At 35.8% G+C, this 21290-nt stretch overlaps 1 protein-coding gene across 2 annotated transcripts in view; it reads right to left on the reverse strand.

The window, feature by feature from the left end:
- The window catches only part of LOC117421291 (ephrin type-A receptor 5-like), a 195212-nt gene that overhangs the window by 39813 nt on the left and 134109 nt on the right, over window positions 1-21290 (reverse strand). The window contains exons 6-8 of one of the 2 annotated variants that reach the window (XM_059026363.1): window positions 14352-14476; window positions 11444-11603; window positions 6446-6548 (exon numbers count right to left, since the gene is read on the reverse strand). In XM_059026363.1, coding sequence (XP_058882346.1) covers window positions 6446-6548; window positions 11444-11603; window positions 14352-14476 — 388 coding nt within the window. Of the gene's footprint in view, window positions 1-6445; window positions 6552-11443; window positions 11604-14351; window positions 14477-21290 lie in introns of both variants that reach the window. The other variant, XM_059026353.1, reaches the window with a different exon arrangement.

Raw genomic sequence — 21290 nt, forward strand, 5'->3', positions numbered from 1 at the left:
ACTACTTTGCAGGACACATGCTTGGTTCTCCTTGGTTGTTTATCTGCAACTTGGCTGTTTCAATGTGTCCTACAGATAAAGTGTTTGCAGTAAAACAACGATGTGAGACAGCTGAGGCATCAGTTTATCGGATACACACAATGGCAGCAGATTAACCATCTTGAAAAGCAAGATTATCAGGAAAGTTCTGCACAACAGTAGTTAATAGTGATATTAGGTCAATAAATTACACTGCTTTACATCCTTAGCCATAGATTACGTTTTCTGCAACAAATATTGGTGAATTTATTTTCCTTTTTTTAATTATTAAAGTAAATTATACAAAATAAATGAAGCCATTTCTATTGGCTTTACAAATCATCCAGCAAACTCCAAAACAGGACAAGGGTTACTTTTGATGTCTACTGCAAAAAAATGTAAAAACCCAACTATGAAAAACACAAGGTCAGAAGTTTTTCAAATATTTCATAGTAGTATGGTCAGTAATGCATTTGAGCAGGCCTACATATAGCCATAAGCTTAGTTTTAAGCTTCCACAACAGGTAACCAGGTCAAAATGTATCTTCTAAAGTCATGCTTACGATTGTAAGTCGCCCTGGATAAGGGCGTCTGCTAAGAAATAAATAATAATAATAATAATAATAATAATGATGCAGAGAAATGCTAATGTACACATCTATATAGATGTTCGTGTTATAAGGAAATTGCAACTTCATAAATAAAATAATGGCTGTCTCAGTGTGTATTACCAGGGAGTAATACAATCAGATCTCAAGCGCAAAGCTGGAGAGGTTCCTGACCCCAGAACCTAGAGATGGTATTACCTCTGGTTATTTTTTGTAATATGTTTCCAAAAATGTGCATCTTACATTTTGTGTGAGAGTTAAATGTATTGGTCAGGAGCAGGGAGATGCAGACAACAGGATGCAGCTGTGAGCAGGAAGTACCTGGGGGGGGGGACGGGACGGGACGGGACTGAATTCACCAATGATTGTGGCAATAGTCATATGTAGGGAAATAAATTTGACAAATGATTTTTTTCATCAAAAATACTTTATATGTATAAAAGAAAATCATGTTAATACAATCATATAAACATTAGGTACACGCAAGCAAAGATGCACAGGTCACAGCATGCCCTAATGTATATGGTTGTATCAAAGAAATTACTGACGATTCAGACAAAAACATTACATTAAATACTATGAATATATTAGCATTTCCACCCCATTTCTTATACTCTTTTCCAATCAGTATGGATCCACCCTGCTATCACACACCTTCAATACACCTCCTGGTAAGGGGGGAAACTAGCCCAAAATCTATAACATTCTATAGTGCGTCACATTTAAGCATTTTACAGACTTATCTAAACCTAATCTGTTAGAAACTGTGGTGTTCTGTTTTCACTCCTCCACACATCTTGATTAGGCACCTGCTAACTTTGGCTCTCTGCCCAGACGCCAAGATACGAGAGACTGCAAATGTCTTGCTTAGCTAGTTACATGTGCTTTAAGCTGTATCAAAATATGAAAATAAAACTATGACATAGACGTAAAGAAACTTATAATCAAATACATAATTAATAGACATTAATTGTGTGGAAACAAAAAAAATCTCTACCCATGCAAAATAAAGAACATTTCCATAATCCTACATGTAACATTGTCCAAGTAGTGTGGGAAATCGAGAAACACAGTGAAACACAAAAACAAGAACTGGAAACTTTTAAAAACATTTTAAAAGTTTTTTTTTTAATCGGGCCTGGCACTTTGGTTTGTTTACTCAAACTCCGAGTCTGAGTAGATGACGTACTTGCGTTTCATTATGGTGTTCGGATTCTCTTGCTTTTTAGACAAACTCCAGTCTTTCTTAGGTAGTACTGTTTTCCTTTGAGAGAGCCATTGCTTCACGTTGTTGGTTTCACCAGAGCAGGGAGTCGGCTTTTGGGTCTAGCTGGCGGTTAGGCTGAAAGCCATCTCCGCTCTGCACGAGTCACATGTTCTGATGTGACTCATGTAGATTTTTATATCTAACAATGGGCCACCATCCACTACTATATGTGAAGTCTTGGATAGCAAAAAATGCCAGTACGCCATAGCCCGGGGATGCCTGCCTTGCACCGCCCACAAACACTTTGCGTTCCCCTCTTCTGGGACTTTGAGACTGAGGGGGAAGGTGGCCGTTGGGCCATGTGTGCTTTGCACAAGGGGGGGGGGGGGGGGATGTGTAACAGGGCGAGGAGCCCTGTACGTTTATTTTTAGAACAGGGTTTCCCCCTCCGCCCCTGTGTTATTTTGTATTTTTGTTTTATGATTTATTATGTATTTATGTATTGCAAAACTACAGTATTACATAATTCCAAAGTAGTTTTAACAGTACAATGCACAAATGTGTTGAGTGTCATTTCCAGGACTTAAGGTAAGACAAAGTTAAGGCCAAGACCTTCCAAACCAAGAATTTCTTACGCAGCATACATGGTAATCTGTTTAGAAAGTGGCAGGTAACTTGATTCTTGGCCAGTGTGCAATGTTCTTTTAACAATCATTGTTTTATAGGTATAGAATTACACATTGCTGTTTTATTTTATGCTATTAATGTATTTGAAATAATCTAAATACAAAAATGTCACTGCAATGGGATAACGTACACACTGATATAAAGAACCAGTATCATGGAACCGAATAAAATCGTATTAAATCCTGTTTAAATTCTCCTTTTAGTACGTACTCTGACAGTGCATACTTCCATGTTATTACGCACGCACCGCAATGGCACGCAGTGGCAACTCGGTTCTAAAACGCTAATGTGGCCAAGGCCTAAAAGACATCTTAAAATAGCGTAAGGCATTGATGGTAATGTTTATTGACTTGTATAATATTTGTATTATTATTATCAGTTTTATTATTTCTATAATTTATTATTACTGTATTGTATTATTTTTTATTAATTTGTTTATTTTACTAATTACAGTACAGTATTATTCAGTACATTAATTACATGTTTTTTGTTTTTTTTATAATTCATTTAGCTGACCATCTTTATCCAAGGCAACATAGAATTACTGTATTAAATAATTAAAATACAGAACGTTACATAATATATAGTAATGTACAGGACTAGTTACATGTTACATTGTTTTATATTGTTTCTTCTGTAATAAACCTTTATACTACATACATTGTATATGTACATTAATCAGTTAGTACAGTACTAGTTTTTAATTTTTGTGCTGATTTGGCGGGTATGTGCATGTATCTGGTTATTACATACCTCGGTTATAACATGCTGTTTTTACGGACCCAAGCCTACGTTGTATCAGAGTTTCACTGTACTTAGTATTTCAATGATATGATATGAGAAAGCATTGACAGATGCACCCTGGAATAAAGCCCTGGGTCTCTAGCAGCAAATTCCTAGGGCTGCTGCTTAGCCTGTGGCTTGGCCTGCGGCTTGTCTCTGCGCAGGGTTTAAAGCCGGTACATCGCCTCTGACAGAGGGTGCAACTGGCTGTGCTGGTCTTCGAGGCTGCTGGGGCCTAGGACGCCAGTTTGCCGCTGGTTTACGTACTGGAGGTGGGAAGTATGCGAACCAGCTCCTTAGTGGATTCTCACCCTGCAGCATCTCATCCACCGTGGCATGTGATTGTATTTCTCCTTGATGTGCACAATTGTTACATCCAGCTTTTAAGAGATATACAGTGCCCCTAAATATGTGGTAGCCCTAGGAACTTTATTGCTTCCACCTGCTTGCTTCCACTGCTCTATGGTGTTTTAGTTATTTGTTTCTATTGTGTTTAAAGTGTTCAAATGACTTCTAATGACTTCTAACCAACCAGCCAGCCAGCAGAGGCAGCAACACACTCATATTTCCTGTACTCAGTACCATACTGTAGAGTATATTTTAATTTCAGCTCTTCAAAACTAGGCATCTTCATTAGATAAAACTGTGCACAAAACAAAATGTTAAAGTTTGAGTACACAAATAAAAAATAAAAATATATAAAATAGTACGCCCAATATGTATTTAGTTAATCTGAATTTTATAAATGTTTACTATGTAATCTTGTATTGATTCCAGGGATTTCCTAGTCAACATAAAACTAACATGACTTCCAACTGATTTAATATCAAGATAACATCCCACACATACGAATATTAAACCTGTAATCAGCATTATTAATTAGGCTCTTAACTCTTTCAACACTGAAGTACAGAAAAGGTAATGCCACTCAAACAGCAGACCACTAAATTGAACTGTACTCCCATACTAAACTAAATATGTACAGCTATGGCCAAACGATTGGCATCACCCTATATAATTAAATAATTTTGCTTCATAAAGTTGGATGAAACCTGCTGAATAATGTTACATTAACATATTGAATTACATTTTATTACATAAAATAAATAAATAAATAAGTACATAAAAACATGCGGTAATAAATACATTACATGTCTATGCTTTTAAATAAAATGATCAAACAATCTCATTTATTTATGTATGTATTTATTTATTTATTATACAGTAGTCTCTGGCAAAGAGAACACCCCTTGGGAAGCAAACAAAGTGTTTTTAAACATCACTGCCTAGAAATGAAATTAATGACCTAAAGTAACAGCCATATGATCAAATAGAGGTCATTCACTAGGAAATTACACAAAAGGGGTATTCTTCATCATGACTTCAAGTTTGGTGTGTTTTCTCTCTGCCTTCTTTGTGTATAAATACTTTGCAATAAAAAAGGTGCATTGGTTTTCTGTTATAACAGTCTTGACCAGAATAACCTTTTCATTTTTCCTTTTTCCAGTTTCCTTTCTTCTCAGTGTTTTTAAAATACAGACAATTAAGATATAGATGTATATGTATGTAAGTTGTACAGTGGTATTATAGGTTTATTTTTCACAGTCTGAACAGTCCTTAAAAATAGGTAAGTACTAAAATGACAAAAAAATGTATTTACTCTGCAGTGCTCTGTTGACACTATTGTAGTGATGTTGTGCAAGTTTAAGAAAGTCTATTAAAATGACACCCACTATTAGTAAAGATAATTGGTATTACCAAGTATTAGCATGCTTGTAATTCTATAGTGCTGTATGTATTTAATGACCTGGTAATGTGTTATAAAGAATTAAGGGCCTGTGGAAGTCTGGTGGCCAATTCACTGACACATATGGGTGACAGAAGTTTTATTTAAAAACACTGCACTGGTGCCTAGTTTTATTATTTTTGAAGTTTTCTTTTAGCCCGCAGAGGGCACTGTTGTCCATGGCCTGAGTACCGACAACGGTACACAGGACCACAGGAATACCAATACTGGTAAACAGTAAAAACAGTGGCGCACTCACAGGTGCTCAAAATAATAATGAAAACAAAAGGCAAAATGAAAAGGGAAGATAAAACACAGTAATAAAACTACAAAATAAAAGTGCTGCTTACGCAGTGCCCCCAGTGCTGCTAAGCCGGTCAGCTCGGGATCTCCGTCCTACGCTGTTATGCACTATACACTGGGGTGGCCAAGGTTCCCCTATCACTACACACGTCCCCTTGGGTACGTAACAAGTGATTTTAATAAAACTGTTTACTTATTGCTGGCTGTTTTCCACTGCCGTGCTTGCCTGTTCGCTCGCTCCAACCACTGGCCTTCTCAGCCAGCGTCTCTGTGTGTTTTCAATCATGGCCACATGGCCACCCGAATGCACAACCAAGTGCAGTTCTTATGGGCCCAGCAATCTCCCAAGGCCCGAGACTGAAGATTTTATATATAGATATATATATATATATATATGTTATACTGGGCTGATTTATATACACACATAGTAGGTTTAATAGCAAATAGCTAGTAAAACACATGCTTCTATTTCATAGGGAAGGATGGATCCTTATACTGTATACACATTAGCCAAAAAATAAGAAACCGCACCACAACCCCTCATATAGATGGGAAAGTAGCAGCATTATGGTATGGTATGGTAACATCCCTTCATTACCACTCTTTGTAAACACCCAGACCATGTCAGACCACAATCCATGACAACCAGAGCAATCATGCAGGGTTCATTTTACAAGACCTTTTATAAGACACAACTAGTTTGTAAAACTGTAAACCATGGTATAAGTAAACCCAGTTTAAAAAGAGTGGTAATTTTACTATATTTAATTCTGCACTTAACCCAATCTGTAGTATCTATTTGCACTCATATCTAACCTTAATGTAACTATCAACACTGTTGTCTGCTCTTGAACTGCCCCGATATTAAATCGTACTGTGTTTTGTATTTGCTCTTATTAGGACTAAAGTCATTGTATTTTGTATCTTGCTCTTAATTGTACTGTAATTCTTGATATGTATTTTTTGTATACAACTAAGGTAAGGGCATCTGCTAAGAAATAAATAATAATAATAATAATTTAAATGTGTATATATTTGAAATGCTGGTCCTACCTTCCGCTAAGGAGGAATCCAGTAACTACAGCCAGCAGGATCACACCCACTGTGACAGACACAGTGATTATGGGTACCTGGCTCTGATCACTTGATGCAGCAACTGCTGGGTACAAAAAATAATAATAAAACAGGAATTACCATGAATGACCACCTCAAAGGTCAATAAAAGTGATGCACATCATACTTCACAGCTGTAAATACAAAAAGTAGAGCAGGCATTAACATGAAAAAGTAGATCACTTCAGTACATGTACGACCGGTATCCACAGTGTATTTGCAAAATGTCAGTGTGACATATATACATACAGACAGACAAGCAGAAAAACAGGTGCAGAAACAGCTTCCTTAAAGCCCCATTTCTGATCTTCGCAAAATAATGTTTTGTCATAATTGGACATGGGGTTCTCTAGATATATGTAAGAATGTACCCACAGTACATACTGCTATGACATGAACCTCATTTTGCAGTTATTGAATCCCTGATGTGGTCTGTTTAACTTCCTGTAAGGCAAACATTTGGTTCATAAAATTAGGAGAGAATGCCATTGTGATATAACAGTTGAAATAATTCGTACTAGGAAGTGCCCAATACTGGTTTATGAACACATGCTTCAGATTTGAAGTTATATATATATATTATATTTGAAGATATATTATATGATGGTGATGTAGTTATATAGTTATATTATAGCTGAAGATCACCGTGACCAACATACACCCACCATATGCATGTAAATATGTAAACCTGGCATTCAGACAAACTCCATATATCCCTAGATTCATATAACTTGTGCAAAAGTATGTCTTTATCAAGTTTAATCACATTTGGAGAAGAAGCTCTCAAGATATAGATAAAACTGTAAAAGCTTGATATACGAACTAGACATAATTTGGGGATTAAAATTATTCTGGCTAGATTTATTTGTTACTGTTATATCCAGCCTAAATAAGGAAGTCATACATAAAAAAAAAAAAAAAAAAAAACATTTGCAAACTATAGAGATATCTGTGTAATTATGGGTCACTCTATACTTTTTATATCTCAGTCAAAAACATACAGCGCAATCATGGTAAAGCACATGTTAGAATGGTAACTACATGGTACAGTGTAAGTATGTTAAAACATAGTAAACTGCAAGATTACTGTGGTAAAGTTTTAAAAGGGACTAATCAATTCAACAAAAACTAAACCTCGAAAGTTCAGTAATTGCACCTGCTGGTGTTATTGCCAGAGTGCTTACCTTTTTTTATACAAGTACATTGCAGTTAATGAAGTTACTGCCACAGGGGTAACATCTGTGTTAAGGATTGTAATCGATTGTAAAACATTGAAGTGTTTTGGGTGCAATTGTCTGGGTTGTTACAATATATTTTTGTCCATGCATATGTATAGTACAGGACATCCCAGTTTAATGACAATTAACTTGTTTTGTCAACATGGAAATATACTAGGGAATGCACTTATTGTGCCGTCTATATCATTTATACGAAATTATTTGTTTATGTTTTAAAATGGAACATTTGAATGCAAAAAAATCTTCTCATTTTATATTTATATAATATAAATATAAAAAAAAGTTCTGTCATGCGAGGGATTTGATGATGAAACTATAACCTTCAGTTTGCAAGCGTTTTGTGTTTTTTTAGTCATCTTCATCATCATCATCATCATCAAACTCTATTTGTGGTCCCCATTAGACAAAAAGGAAAGTTATTTTCTGAGAATTAGCTATACTGAAGGATAGCCTATATATTTGGTAAAAGTAAAACATAAATAAATTAATAAATGAATACATAAATCAATACATAGACATTTCTTTCTTTATCTATATTGATATTTCTTTCTTTTTCACTATCAGATATAAACACTGCCATTTAATACTGTATGAAATGAAAATAAATACTCAACAGTTCTTGTTCAATTGTATATTAGTGAAGATTTTTGTACATAAAGATCGTCAGGCTTTCATATACTGTTACTTTCAAATTAAAAAATATATATTGTAACTACCCGGACAATTGCTTTGTTGCAGGACTTGTTGTCTATTCAGTTTGACTCGTCTATCTTTTATATGTTACATGTATTGTAAGGGGAACGGGTCATGCGTTACTTATCATGGGAAGGGGGGAGTGAGTGAATGAGTGGGGAGAACGTGTGCTGCTTTGGGGGTTGCAGAGCATGGATGTGACTGGTTGATGAGTCGGGACGGTAGGTTATATAAGGGGGTGCACGAACCTGGGGACTGGAGACAGTCCAGCGCTGAACTTAAATGAGAAACTGTGGGTGCGACTGAGCGAGCGTGTGAGCTGTGACCGGACAGAATATGCAGAGAAAGTGCCAAGACTAAAATGTAGGGTTATTATTTTGGTGCCATGACTTTCGGCCTTTGACAGGAATTCTCTGTAGTTTCAAATAAAACACACATTTTGAGAATTCAACACCGTCTCCCTGACCACTACTTCCAAAACATGAAAACGTTACAATATACTAAATGAACAGATTAAGCTTAGTATGATAGTTTGCAAAATCAGATGAAAGCTTTCAATACAATCGGGATAATACATCATAATTATTTACAAAATCTTGTTTGTTTCGTTACTTGTTAAAAATTGTAACTTTATTGCTATACTACTTGCAAATGTTGTAAAATGAAAGTACAAACTTTGTGGCATGAAAGCTAGGGCGTCTGCATTGCAAGCTGCATTGGAAGCATGGCTTGGGTTCGATTCCCATATTGCAAACTTTTAAAAAAAATGTAATGTATTTCATTTATGTAACAAACACATTTTTAATGTGAAAAAAATGTAGTTGATATGAATGACACTTTCACTGAACATACATTCTTTTACACACATAACTTTAACGTTGTTATATATATATATATATATATATATATATATATATATATATATATATATATATATATATATATATATATACATATTGTAAGATAGCGGGTTGTGACAGACAGCAGGGAGGGGGTTAAAACCTCCCTGCGAGAGAAACATGTGAGAATGCACCTTTTGTTAATTGTTTGATTGTATTGCTTTATTGTTTCATTTAGTTTGCTAATTGTTTTATTGTTTAGTTTAATTGTTTAATTGTTTTATTATTAATTATCATCCGCACCTGGGCGTTATTGGGGAATTAGATCCAGGTGCGGGGTTTAAAAGCAGAGCAGGCAGTCTGCTCGAGGCTGCTGAGTAGAAGGAGGCAGAAGGAAGGTGCTCTGCTTCCGAGCAGTCCTGAAAAGTAAGTGCTGGAGACCTGCGAAGTTTGCTTGTGTTTGTGATGTCAGGTAAACGGCTTAGCCGTCCTGCAAGTTAGTCAGGGAATAACCTGTATAGTTAGCGCTCCAAGAGGAGCTAGTTGTTTATTTTGTATTTGTTTTATTTTTGTGTTTATTAAAATATAGCGCGTCAGCGCTTGAAAACGCCATTCCTGTGTGCTGGGTCGTATTTTTAAAGGGGCACGAACCCGAGTGAGTGCAGCTGGTTTACAATATATATATATATATATATATATATATATATATAAAAAAAGGCAGGATTTGAACCCTAACTAGTCATACTTTCACTCCAACCACATAACCGCTATGCTACACAGATTCACATCTTAACCCTTACAACAGACTAGGCACTATTTACATTTATCCTATCCAAACGGCCTCAATATAGGTTGAACAATTTTGCTATTCCCATAATGTGTGTGTGTGTTATTATCCATTAAGTGAAAAAATAAGTGATATCTGAAACAAAAACACAATGTAAATGTGAAAAAATGCCAGGTTATCAAAAGTGCCCAGCCATTTAACCAGTTCAACACCATGAATTGAAAACCCACTTACAGTACCATGCCGTACCTGCGTACGTCAAGTTTCCCATTCTATTCTATGATCGGTTTCTCAGTCTAGCGTTTCAGGTTTCATTCTCTAAAGCAGTGCTAGTACTGTGGTGTGTGCAATGAAAGTTGGGGGAGGGTCAGGTGACATTTTTATCCAATTGCGTGTCATGTAGCGATTCCAATCTAACTGTGGGCCTTTAGAAGGCTGAGATATATTGCAGGAAGCCATTCAGCTTTTACAGGTATATATATATATATATATATATATATATATATATATATATATAGTGTTTTAAATTATTATTTTTTGATTTATTATTAGTTTTACTTGTTTAGTTATAGTTTATATAGTTTTTAGCGAAAGCTAAACATGGCAACGTACGTGGTCTTTCTATAATGGGAGTGAAATGGTTTGGAGCCAAGAACAATACAAACTGTACAAACAGAAGAGCATGCAGCTACTTTACAGGTAAGCCAGCTGCAAACGGGAAGCTGTTTGGTTTGAAATGGCAGTGCTATGACGAAATACTATCAAAACACAGCACTGGGTACAGGCAATGTGGCAGCCAGATCCATCACAATGCCTGTGGAAAGTAGCTGTGTACATGCATTTGTGACTATCCCTCCAACACAAGCGAAGCAAACACCGTATAAAATGTACAGGGTCTGCTACAAAAATAAAAACAAAAAAAAAGACAAAAGAAAAATGTGCAGTGGTTGCGAAGGCAATCCTGGGTTCTGTTGTATTGAACATTTCAATAAATGGCACAGAGCAAGTCGATACTGGCACACGTTTTGATGTTGTTTTTATTTGATAATTACTGTTTACTGATTATTATTGTTATTATCGTTATTAGCAGCATTTTTGTTTTCATTGTTAAAAAAAAAAGTTTTTATCTCTATATTGAATATGGGTATGTAGTACACAGCAGCATAAAGGGTTAATGACAAACACAGTTTAAGTCATTTATTTGTGTTTTATTCATCATATGTTAACATTTTATAGCAATTACAGATTTGAAAACATTATTATTATTATTTTCAAAATCTGGTACCTGGGAAGGGGTTTCATTTTTACATCTGGAGTTGAAGTGGTTAAAGTGGAGATATTTTTAGAAAAAATATTTTTAGAAAAGATAGGATTTACTTACAAAAAGGGCTTGTTTCAAACTCAAACCTGCGACTGAAACCACCATAGCCTGCTGCGGTGCGTGCTCGGATCTGAAAGATGTAAACGGAGGCAGGCTTCAAGCCATCTGCGCTGATCTCCATATCTTTAGACTTAATGATGGTATAGCTGGTCTCCTGATCCTAATCCACAAAGAAGAAGATAAGGAAAGTAATTTGACATCATTGCATTAACAATTGTACATTTAATATTATAGCTTTGTAACAATGTTGTTTAGGAGAAAAAAACATTTCAAATACTGTAATGAGAAATAAGGCCATTTTCCACATATCTTCATTTTTGACCTAGTTGTTTTCTCAAAAAGCCTTGTCACTTCAATTAATAAAATATAACAGTTCACAGCAGTGGGATGACATGTAATCAAGACTAGGATCAATATAGTTTAGCTTTAGGCTGCCAACTTTTCTTTTTTATCTCTCAGGTGCATTGAAAACTTGTACAAGTATCAGGCAGTTAAAATTAGGTTACCTACAAGTAAAACATTCAATAGTAAGGTCCAGTTAGACAAAATAAATTCATAAACTTTTGATAATATTTTCAAAAGGAAATGCATGATTACAGAAGCAAACAGCCAAGTATGTGTAGCACCCACAAGATTAAATACTAAAACACTTACCTGCAAGAATAATGTAATGCTTGTGAAATGTCTGCATAATACATATTTATTTTGTTTATAATAAAGTTTTGTAGTCTGGGACTGTTGGTAGTGCCATCTGAGAGGGACAGATATAGACTGGCATTGGTACTTTCTGTTTCTCTTCAAAACTTCACTGACCTGCTGAACTGAAAGCTGCATTGCCGACTGTCTTTCTTAATTTGTATCCAGATAATTAATCTACCCTGGGACTCAACATCCTACACAAGCACCAGTAACATATGCTTAGTGTTCTGCATTTCTGGTTTATACCGAATTTTACCGAAAAATTACAGGATTTTATTTTATTTTTTAACTTAACCTTGTTTTTTACTGATTTATACTGTTTTTTTTGTCTACTATTCAATATTTTTCCAGTACTATTTCCTAGGAAATACAAAACATTTTGATTAAAATGCTGTTTTATTTTGATTCCGACATTGTAATAAGCAGCCTTACATTGCATCCTAGTACAGCAGGTACGTATAGACGTCAGAGGATCAAATGACCTTCAAACGTCGCACATTGATTTCTCTGTTCACAAACATTATCACCTGATTCTATTGGCCAACCCGACTGGTGCACCGGTAAAGGCACTACCCCTGGAGTGCAGGATGCGCTATAGTTTTGAGATTTCCAGTTCAAATCCCAGCTATGCCACTGCCGACCGTGGACGGGAGTTCCCAGGGGGCGGCGTACAATTGGCCAAGCGCTGCCCAGGCGGGGTAGGGGTTAGGCCGGCTGGGGAGTCACTGCACACCAGCTACCCCTGTCGCTGGCTGGGCACCTGCAGGCCGGCCTGTACGCAATTCAGAGCTGTGTGGTCCTCCGACGCTGTAAGTTCTGAGATGGCTGTGTGGTCCTCCGACGCTGTAAGTCCTGAGATGGCTGTGTGGTCCTCCGACGCTGTAAGTCCTGAGATGGCTGCACGACAGGCTTGCAGAGTGAAAAAAAGCGGACGGTTGACGGCACTCGTTTTGGAGGACACGAGTGCTCACCTTTGTCTCTCCAGAGTTAGTTCAGGGGTTTCAGGTTGAATAATAATTGGACATTCCAAAAATTGGTAGAAAATTGGAAAATGAATAAAAATAATTGTTTAAAAAAAAAAAAATGCTTACACGAAAATGTCATATTTTGAGAGGATGAGGAATGGGGAGAAAACATAAATCAGTTTATGAATATTCAAAAGAAAACTAATGTTTTGAAGTATGCAAAATGCCAAATAGCAGAAGTGGGTCAGTTGACGTAGAGAATGCAGTGTTGCAAATACTGCTGTATTGAGGTACATGTTCTCGCTGACAGAATAAAAGAACATACTGAAAGTAAGTGATACATTAAACTAAAACAAGAAAGTGAACTGAGAGACAAGCAATCAATTTCTGCAGCTTTTACACACGCTTTAATAAAAGAGAGCGCAGAATGACTGTTAATGAGTTTGTCAGAGCACTGTGCTTTGCTGGACAGCCACTGTTTATTGCAGAGAGGTGTGTATTGGTGACTTTGTGCGACAGTACTGTCCATCAGCTACAACACTGCCTAACACAATCATAGATATTTGACAGAAAATGATGATGCTTTAGTTGGTAAACTTATGGAACGCATTGATGGAAATGTCCAGTGTGAGTTTTGAAGCGTCTCCCGATGGCTTGGTCCAGTTCTGTCAATTGATCTCCAGTTTTAAATAACCTAACATTTTTAAAACACTATACCAGACATTTCTCAAAAACAGGCAAGGATAGTCATCCTAGTTTACAGTGTGAGTTTTACTTTCTTTAATCTGGGCTGGGAACCTTCTATAGAAAATCTACCCAACAGTGATATCAGCAGCATTTTCTAGTTCAGCATGTTCTACTATTAATTCTAATTATACTGATTATAGCTAGCCTAAAACATAGTTCCAGTCTTCACATAATATAATTACTTGCATGCAAATAAACATTTTCCCATCCAACTAACAGTATGATTTTTCATGGAACCAGGCTCCCCAAATAATAAAACTAAAAAAACTTTTTTTTTTTTTTTTTTTATGCAGGTATTTCCTATTTGTATTTTTTATAAGTTGGTTCTGCCAACTGGGTGACAGAAAATAAAAATAACAACTTAAATAAATAAATAAAAACTAATGAATTGCTGTGGGAGCATGTTTTTTTAGATAATTGCTGATCCCCTACTAATCGGCTAATTACAAGGAAGCAAAAAATGCACTCTGCTGCAGTTTCTTCGTGATTGCTCTTACCTTTTCAAAATATTTGATCTCGTATTCCAAAATGATGCCATTGGGACGATCTGGTTCCTGCCATGACACAGAGATGCTGTTTTTGGCTGTCTTTCCCTTCCTTACAGTACTGACTGGTGATGGGGCTGGAAAAAGCACATAAAAAGAACATATTGTCAATAATAATGGGCTCTGGTGATGTATTTTGTTTGCTGATTTACTGTTATTTATGATATAAAACACTGACAGGTTGGATGTATTTGGGATGTTAATTTATTTCACAAAATAGTCTGAGGCAATGTAATTGTAACCATTCACTGAATTAAAGTATATAGAGGCACTTGTTTTGTTCCTATTAACCCAAAGATAACAAGTTATTTTAATAAATATATGAATACAGTAAAACAAAAAAAGCCTATTGATTTGTCAGCAATCTCTCACATAATCCTTCCCTGGATATTTGTATTCCATATTGTAAACTATTATCGCTTAATGGAGAAAGTGACCCAGTACAATTAACTGGAAAGGTACTCTGCAAATCAAAACACACAAAAGGCAGATTTTCAATTATTTTGCTTATGAGATCATTTTCGCTGCTCCACTTTTCATAGGTTTGCTCCAAAATACTATTTTCAAAAACCTTTTTAAACTGGGAGCAATCACTTCCTCCGCTGGCACTTTGCCCCTGTGCATCTCATTGTCTAGTGCAGTGGTTCTCAACCCTGGTCCTGGGGACCCACTGTCCTGGTGGTGTTTGTTCCAACCAAGCTCTCAATTAATTAACTGAACCCTTAATGGAACTAATCAGAGCTTTTTACTTATTTTAAAGAGTTGGAGATTTCAAGTTAAATATAAAATTATATAAGGAACTTGAATTCTCCAACATTTTGTAAGATAATCCATTTAAAAAGTCAAATTAAGCAAATTATTAGTTCAATTAAGGTTTCAATTAAGTAATCGAGAGCTCGGTTGGAACAAAAACCAGCAGGTCAGTGGATCCCCAGGACCAGGGTTGAGAACCACTGGTCTAGTGCACCTGTTACAGAGGTCCAATTTTCAAACTGAACAGAAGAGCAAGAGTCAATTTAGCTCCTCTATTTTACACCTAGTTTATGGTGCTATAAAATGAGGAGCACGCTACAAAACAGGACTATCAATGTAAATCAGTCTGGACTGTCCACAATGGCTTTCTGTTGAATTGATAAATCACAAACTTTTTAAATGCATTAATTTCATTTCACCATTTCCAAAATCAGCTACTGCAGGATGTTAGAGGGAAGCTGGAAAATAGTCAATTTTTGCACGAGAACAACTGAGGAGCATATTAGGATGCAAAAAAATGAAGCAGGGCAAAATCTTTGAAAAAAGGCCTGTCAATCATGGGGTTTCCATGCAAGTTTTTTTTTAAACTCGAGACATTTACACAAGAAAAATATCTCGTTTAAAATGTTTTTCTGGGCTTTTCACTCGACGTCATGCAAATGAATGGGAAAGGTGGGGGTTAATATGTAAATTAGCTATGCGTAAAGTACTCGTGCTGTTTTTGAAGATTACTAGTGAAATTTTGTGAAAATGTGGTTCCCATGCGCAGAGACCTGCTACAGGAGTGAATTTAACCTGCTGTAATAAAGCAAAATACCTCGTGCCTGGCTGTTTAATAATGTGTTCTACTACTCTTGCCCAAATTGTTTTTCAAATGTCATTTGTAGTGAATACTGTTTCAACTAATGTATCTTACGACTCATTAATTAAAAATAAACTCAGAGGTATAAAATAAGACTTACTAACAGGTATTGCATATCACCATGGCTGAAAACTGGCGGAGACAGCATATAGGGGATCAGGTGATGCTGCGTATACCACCCTGGCTTAGAAACCCTACCTGTCCAGACAGCTGACAGCTGCTGAGGAAGCATTCAACACCATGCTTGGGCAAATACGGGTAGTGGGCACTTAAAAGGGAGGTGGCAGATACTGATGAAACGGACTGAAGTGCAGCATTAGTTCGTTCCCAAAATTGGCACTGCCTGCTGTGACAGACAGGGAAGGTTACCAGTGTTGCCAAGTCTCACGAGAAAAAACAAAACGACACTGCCTTTCAAAACAAGCGACCCGTGTGAAAGTATGGGTGTTTATGCAAGTTCCAACCAGCGACTGTCAAAAACAAGCCCAATTCTCCTTATTATAAGCAGACTTGACAACTGTGAAGTTTACCTGTCGCCAGTTTCAATTTGACAGGAGTGATCTGAGGAGGCTCGTGCTGTCAGAGACTCTCTCCTTTCTTTTAAGTTGTGTTGGATTTAATTTTGTGTCAAATATTAATGATGCAAACAAATAAAACACAATCAATACGTTCATTTGCAATTTTATTTGGTCAGTTCTGAGAGGGCATCAACAACTTGTTGGATGTTGTTGCGCTGTTTTGGGTGATCGAGCTGGCTCATGACATCCAATTCACAAACTATATTTACTAACGTGGAGGGCAGACATGCGTTGTCTTTGGACATAGCTGGGATCAAAAAAAAAAAAAAAGGACAGGAATTAATTCAGTTCGACATTTTAGCAGCAAGGGTATTCTCAAACAGCTGCTTTAATACTATAACACGGGCATAACGCAGTTCATGGTAAGTGGTTTTATACAGAACTATAAACCCACAAGAGATAAAGAACATGACAGACCAGACACAGCAAAACACAATAATAAAAAAAAAAATGCCCGCATTATCATTAAGGTGAACTACACCACTACTAAACATGAAATCGCCCATCAGCCACTACATTCTGCCGTCTTGGAATCCACAGTAACAACTGATCTGCTCCCTTGCAATATTTATAGTTAAGGATAAACACACTTATTAACATTTACACATGAAATGCGGGTTTCCATGCAAAACTGGGTGTGGATTTCCAGTGTGTTTCATCATTTACACGAGTAAATGAGATTTACCCTATCCCTCTCTTTGGCCGTTTTTTTCGGCCACAAACCTGATTTACCCGAGTAATTCTCCCAAACGTGCACGTGCATCGCCATTTCACGTGTAAATTGACCCACATGGAAACCCCATGAATGTCTTGCTCTGGGTTCCCTACCATACTACTCTTACCTGTGCTCCTCTGTACTGTAGCTCGCTGAAAAAGACTCAAAGACATTGTAAGAAACTAATTTCAACCTTTTTGGCCACTTTCAGACAAGATTATCAATCCTGGAGCAATAGCTTTTTCAGATATGGTTGTGAAAAGAACAATTTCAATAATGCATGTGCTTTTCTAGTTTTGCATGTGACTTTAAACAAATGTATATATGGCCCAACTCGCTGCATTGGCTTTTGTAATTAACCTGAGGTGCAGTACTTTGTCTCTGAGGCACCAGCTTTGAACCCAGATAATCAGTTTAATATTCCTCAAAGCACAAACAAACTGTGCAGGAATATTATAGGACAAGCAATCACAGCTGTTATGCCAAATATAACAATATAGCCAACGGTCATTAGAAAATGTAGTCTGCTGTGTTGCAAACATTTTGAGTTATTCTATTATGAATACAGTATGTAGAGAGCTATCTGGTAACAGCTAGAATAATCCCCAACAAGTACTGTCTTGCATAGGTACATGAAACAAATAATTATAAAATGACACTTAGAAGAGTTGTGACTAAGAATACAGTACAGAAGATAGCATGACAATTAATATACAGTACATAAGAAAACACATTTTAGTAAAACTATTCAATGCTGAATAGACAACACATTGTGACTTTTATGAAACATAAGAATTATTATTATACTGTGTCTGCATATATTGTAAATGTATCAACCATACTAAATTTTACCCACAGGCATAACACAATATGGTTATTTTGACATTTGCCAAACATGACAAATCATGCTAATGTGTGCGTGTTTTTCTGTGGCCTTTTATTTATAATAATTTATAATTGTGTGTGTTTTTGGGTTAGCTCATTGCACCTGACCATGACACCCCAACTATCCCCCATAAAATCCCTGATGACACTTGACTGTACAGTGCTCTTGTGGAGAAACATACTAAAATAAAGCGGGCTGAAGTTAGATACAAGTTTGTTTTTCGTTATTTGAATAACAAAAAACATTTATTTTTTCCCTTTCAGCTTTGAAAATCGAAAAACAAACAAGGAACCAGTTTGTTTTTCATTGTTCGTTTTTCAGCTAGTGAATAACGAACAACAAACCAGTTTAGTTTTTAGTTTTTCAACTTCTGAATAACACCTAAATCATTTAGAGATAGCTCCAAATGAACAGGACGTTATTTCAAGATATCTTAAAATGATATAGAGATATTTCTAAATGAAAAGGAAGTTATTTAGATATATCGCTAAATGAACAGGAAGTTATTTAGAGATATCTTCAAATATCTTGATCGCTTAATCATTTTAAGATATCTCAAATACATTTAGAGATATCTCTAAATGATAATTTGGCTTGCCATAGATGCCCATCTACTGGAAAGAGACTCCGCCAAAATCAGTTCCTCTAGTAAACACCATGCTTGCAGGTTCCTAAACAAAGTTCTGTATTACTGTATGCCCTTGCATACAATAATTTTCCCTTATTCAAGAGTTTAAAACGCACGTGGGTGGAAAAGACAATGAACAGTTTTTCATTATTCAAAAAAGTTGAAAAACAAACAATGATAAACTAACTGGTTTGTTGTTCATTTTTCAATTTTCAAAAGCTGAAAAAAGAAACATTATTCAAAAGTTAGCTGATATAAAATGGGGAAATGAACCAGCTAGCCTATTTCAAAGTTGAAAAAGGAAAAATGGGCCAGTTTTTTGTTCAAAAAGAAGACAAAAGCCAGTTTGTTTTTTGATCCTGAAAAGTCAAAAAAAGAAAAAGGTGTCATCAACCCCAAAAACTGTGACTGCTATGTTTTGGGTTTGGGTAGCGCTTTCAAGCTGCCATTAAACCAGTGAGATCTAGCATCGCTGTGCCAATACACTGTACTGAAGGAGGGAGTAAAATAATCTGATATTTTTCTTTGCCAAACAATGAGTAATTGTATCCCAGTGCCCAGACAAAACTACAATCACATTTTTAAATGCCATTTGTCATTTTATTTGTATCCAGTTTGATTTCCATTATTTAAGAGTTGAAAACGGAATAAGTGAAAATGAAACATTGTGTTTACCATTATTCAAAAGTAAAAAAAAAAAAAAAAAGTTTGTTTTTCGTTATTCAAAAGTTGGATCTAACTTCAGCCTTCCCTAAAAGAATAGCTTTTAGATCTTTTGAATTATGGGCAGGAAGTGGCCTAAGGCTTTACTATGTCACATTCTAAAATGTTACAACTCTCTTGCTAATTGTAATGATGATACATATTAAACAGTATTTTCTACAGTAATTGGCACACACATCGTGCTTTAAAGCTGTAATAAACTTTTCACAAAAAAAAGCAGCCACACTATCCTGCCAGTTAAACCAGGAATGCTGAAATAGAATCCCTTTTGAATCTTCCTCAATAGAAGTGTTAAAGTGTAACCGTGAGATAAAGACCAATTAAGCAGATTCAAATGATCCCAATGGTATTGCCATGATAGCTGCTCTGCATCTCTGCTGCATTTATGTTACAATACACTGTACTAAAGGAGGGAGTACAATCAGCTGATAGTTTTCTTTGCCAAACAATGAGTAATTGTATCCCAGTACTCAGACAAAACTACAATCAGTCCATCTTAAAATCCTGTAATTGAATCTGGTGCAATACGATCCCACAGAAAGACAGAGGGAAAGTAGGGATACAGTGCAACTTCTTTTTTTAGAGGTACATAAAGGTATTGAGCTTATTTTAATCCTCATTTTGTAAGAGTAAAAAACACTATAAGAAAATAAATGGGATGGATATTTCATGAAAAGACTAAATAGACACACAGTCAACACATTTTCATTATTATTATTATTATTATTATTATTATTATTATTATTATTTATTTATTTATTTATTTATTTATTTATTTATTTATTAGCAGATGCCCTTACCCAGGTTGTATACCAAAAAAATACATATCAAGAATTACAGTACAAAAAACACACTGCACTTATAAAAGGAGGCTGTGTGGTCCAGTGGATAAAGAAAAGGGCTTGTAATCAGGAGGTTCTCGGTTCAAATCCCACCTCAGCCACTGACTCATTGTGTGACCCTGAGCAAGTCACTTAACCTCCTTGTGCTCTGTCTTTCCGGTGAGACGTAATTGTAAGTGACTCTGCAGCTGATGCATAGTTCACACACCCTCGTCTCTGTAAGTCGCCTTGGATAAAGGCGTCTGCTAAATAAACAAATAATAATAATAATACTGTGGTATACCATGCTACAAGCAAAGAATATGTTTGGTAAAATCTTACTGAAATCAGAGTGTTTATTAGGATTAGTAAAACCAATAACATGATATAACTCAGGTATTTTCTGAAAATGACATTTTGAAAAACAAATTAAATTCCATGAAGTTCAACATTAGTCTTCTATTGCATCCTTACAATTCATACTATCCTTACATAATGTTGCTCAGTGGATTTGCCAGGTAAACATCATACTATAAAAATGATGTAATTCCTGTGTTCTACTGTACCATTACTTTTTTGATTACGAAAAACACTGTCAAGTTTTAAAAATTGACAATATTTGAAAATGTTGAACCCATGCATAATGCATTAACTGGTTAGGTGGTAACATATTTTATGTTTGTTTTGTAATTCTTTTTAAACCTTCAATAGGATTACATTTTATGATGCCACTATCCTTATGGTCATTTAAAAACTGATTAAGCTATTTTTATTAAATATCAGCAGATAGTACAGCTAACTAGTTTATTATTATTATTTTGTACTTTTTGAAAGTCGATATAAGGATAGCGGCACCATAGTTAAAGCTGAAGTTTCTGCAGACTTTGATTTAATCTGTATTTGTAAACAATTCACATTTTAAAAA

This window comes from Acipenser ruthenus, chromosome 1 (assembly GCF_902713425.1).
Source record: "Acipenser ruthenus chromosome 1, fAciRut3.2 maternal haplotype, whole genome shotgun sequence".
NCBI classification, from domain to species: domain Eukaryota; kingdom Metazoa; phylum Chordata; class Actinopteri; order Acipenseriformes; family Acipenseridae; genus Acipenser; species Acipenser ruthenus.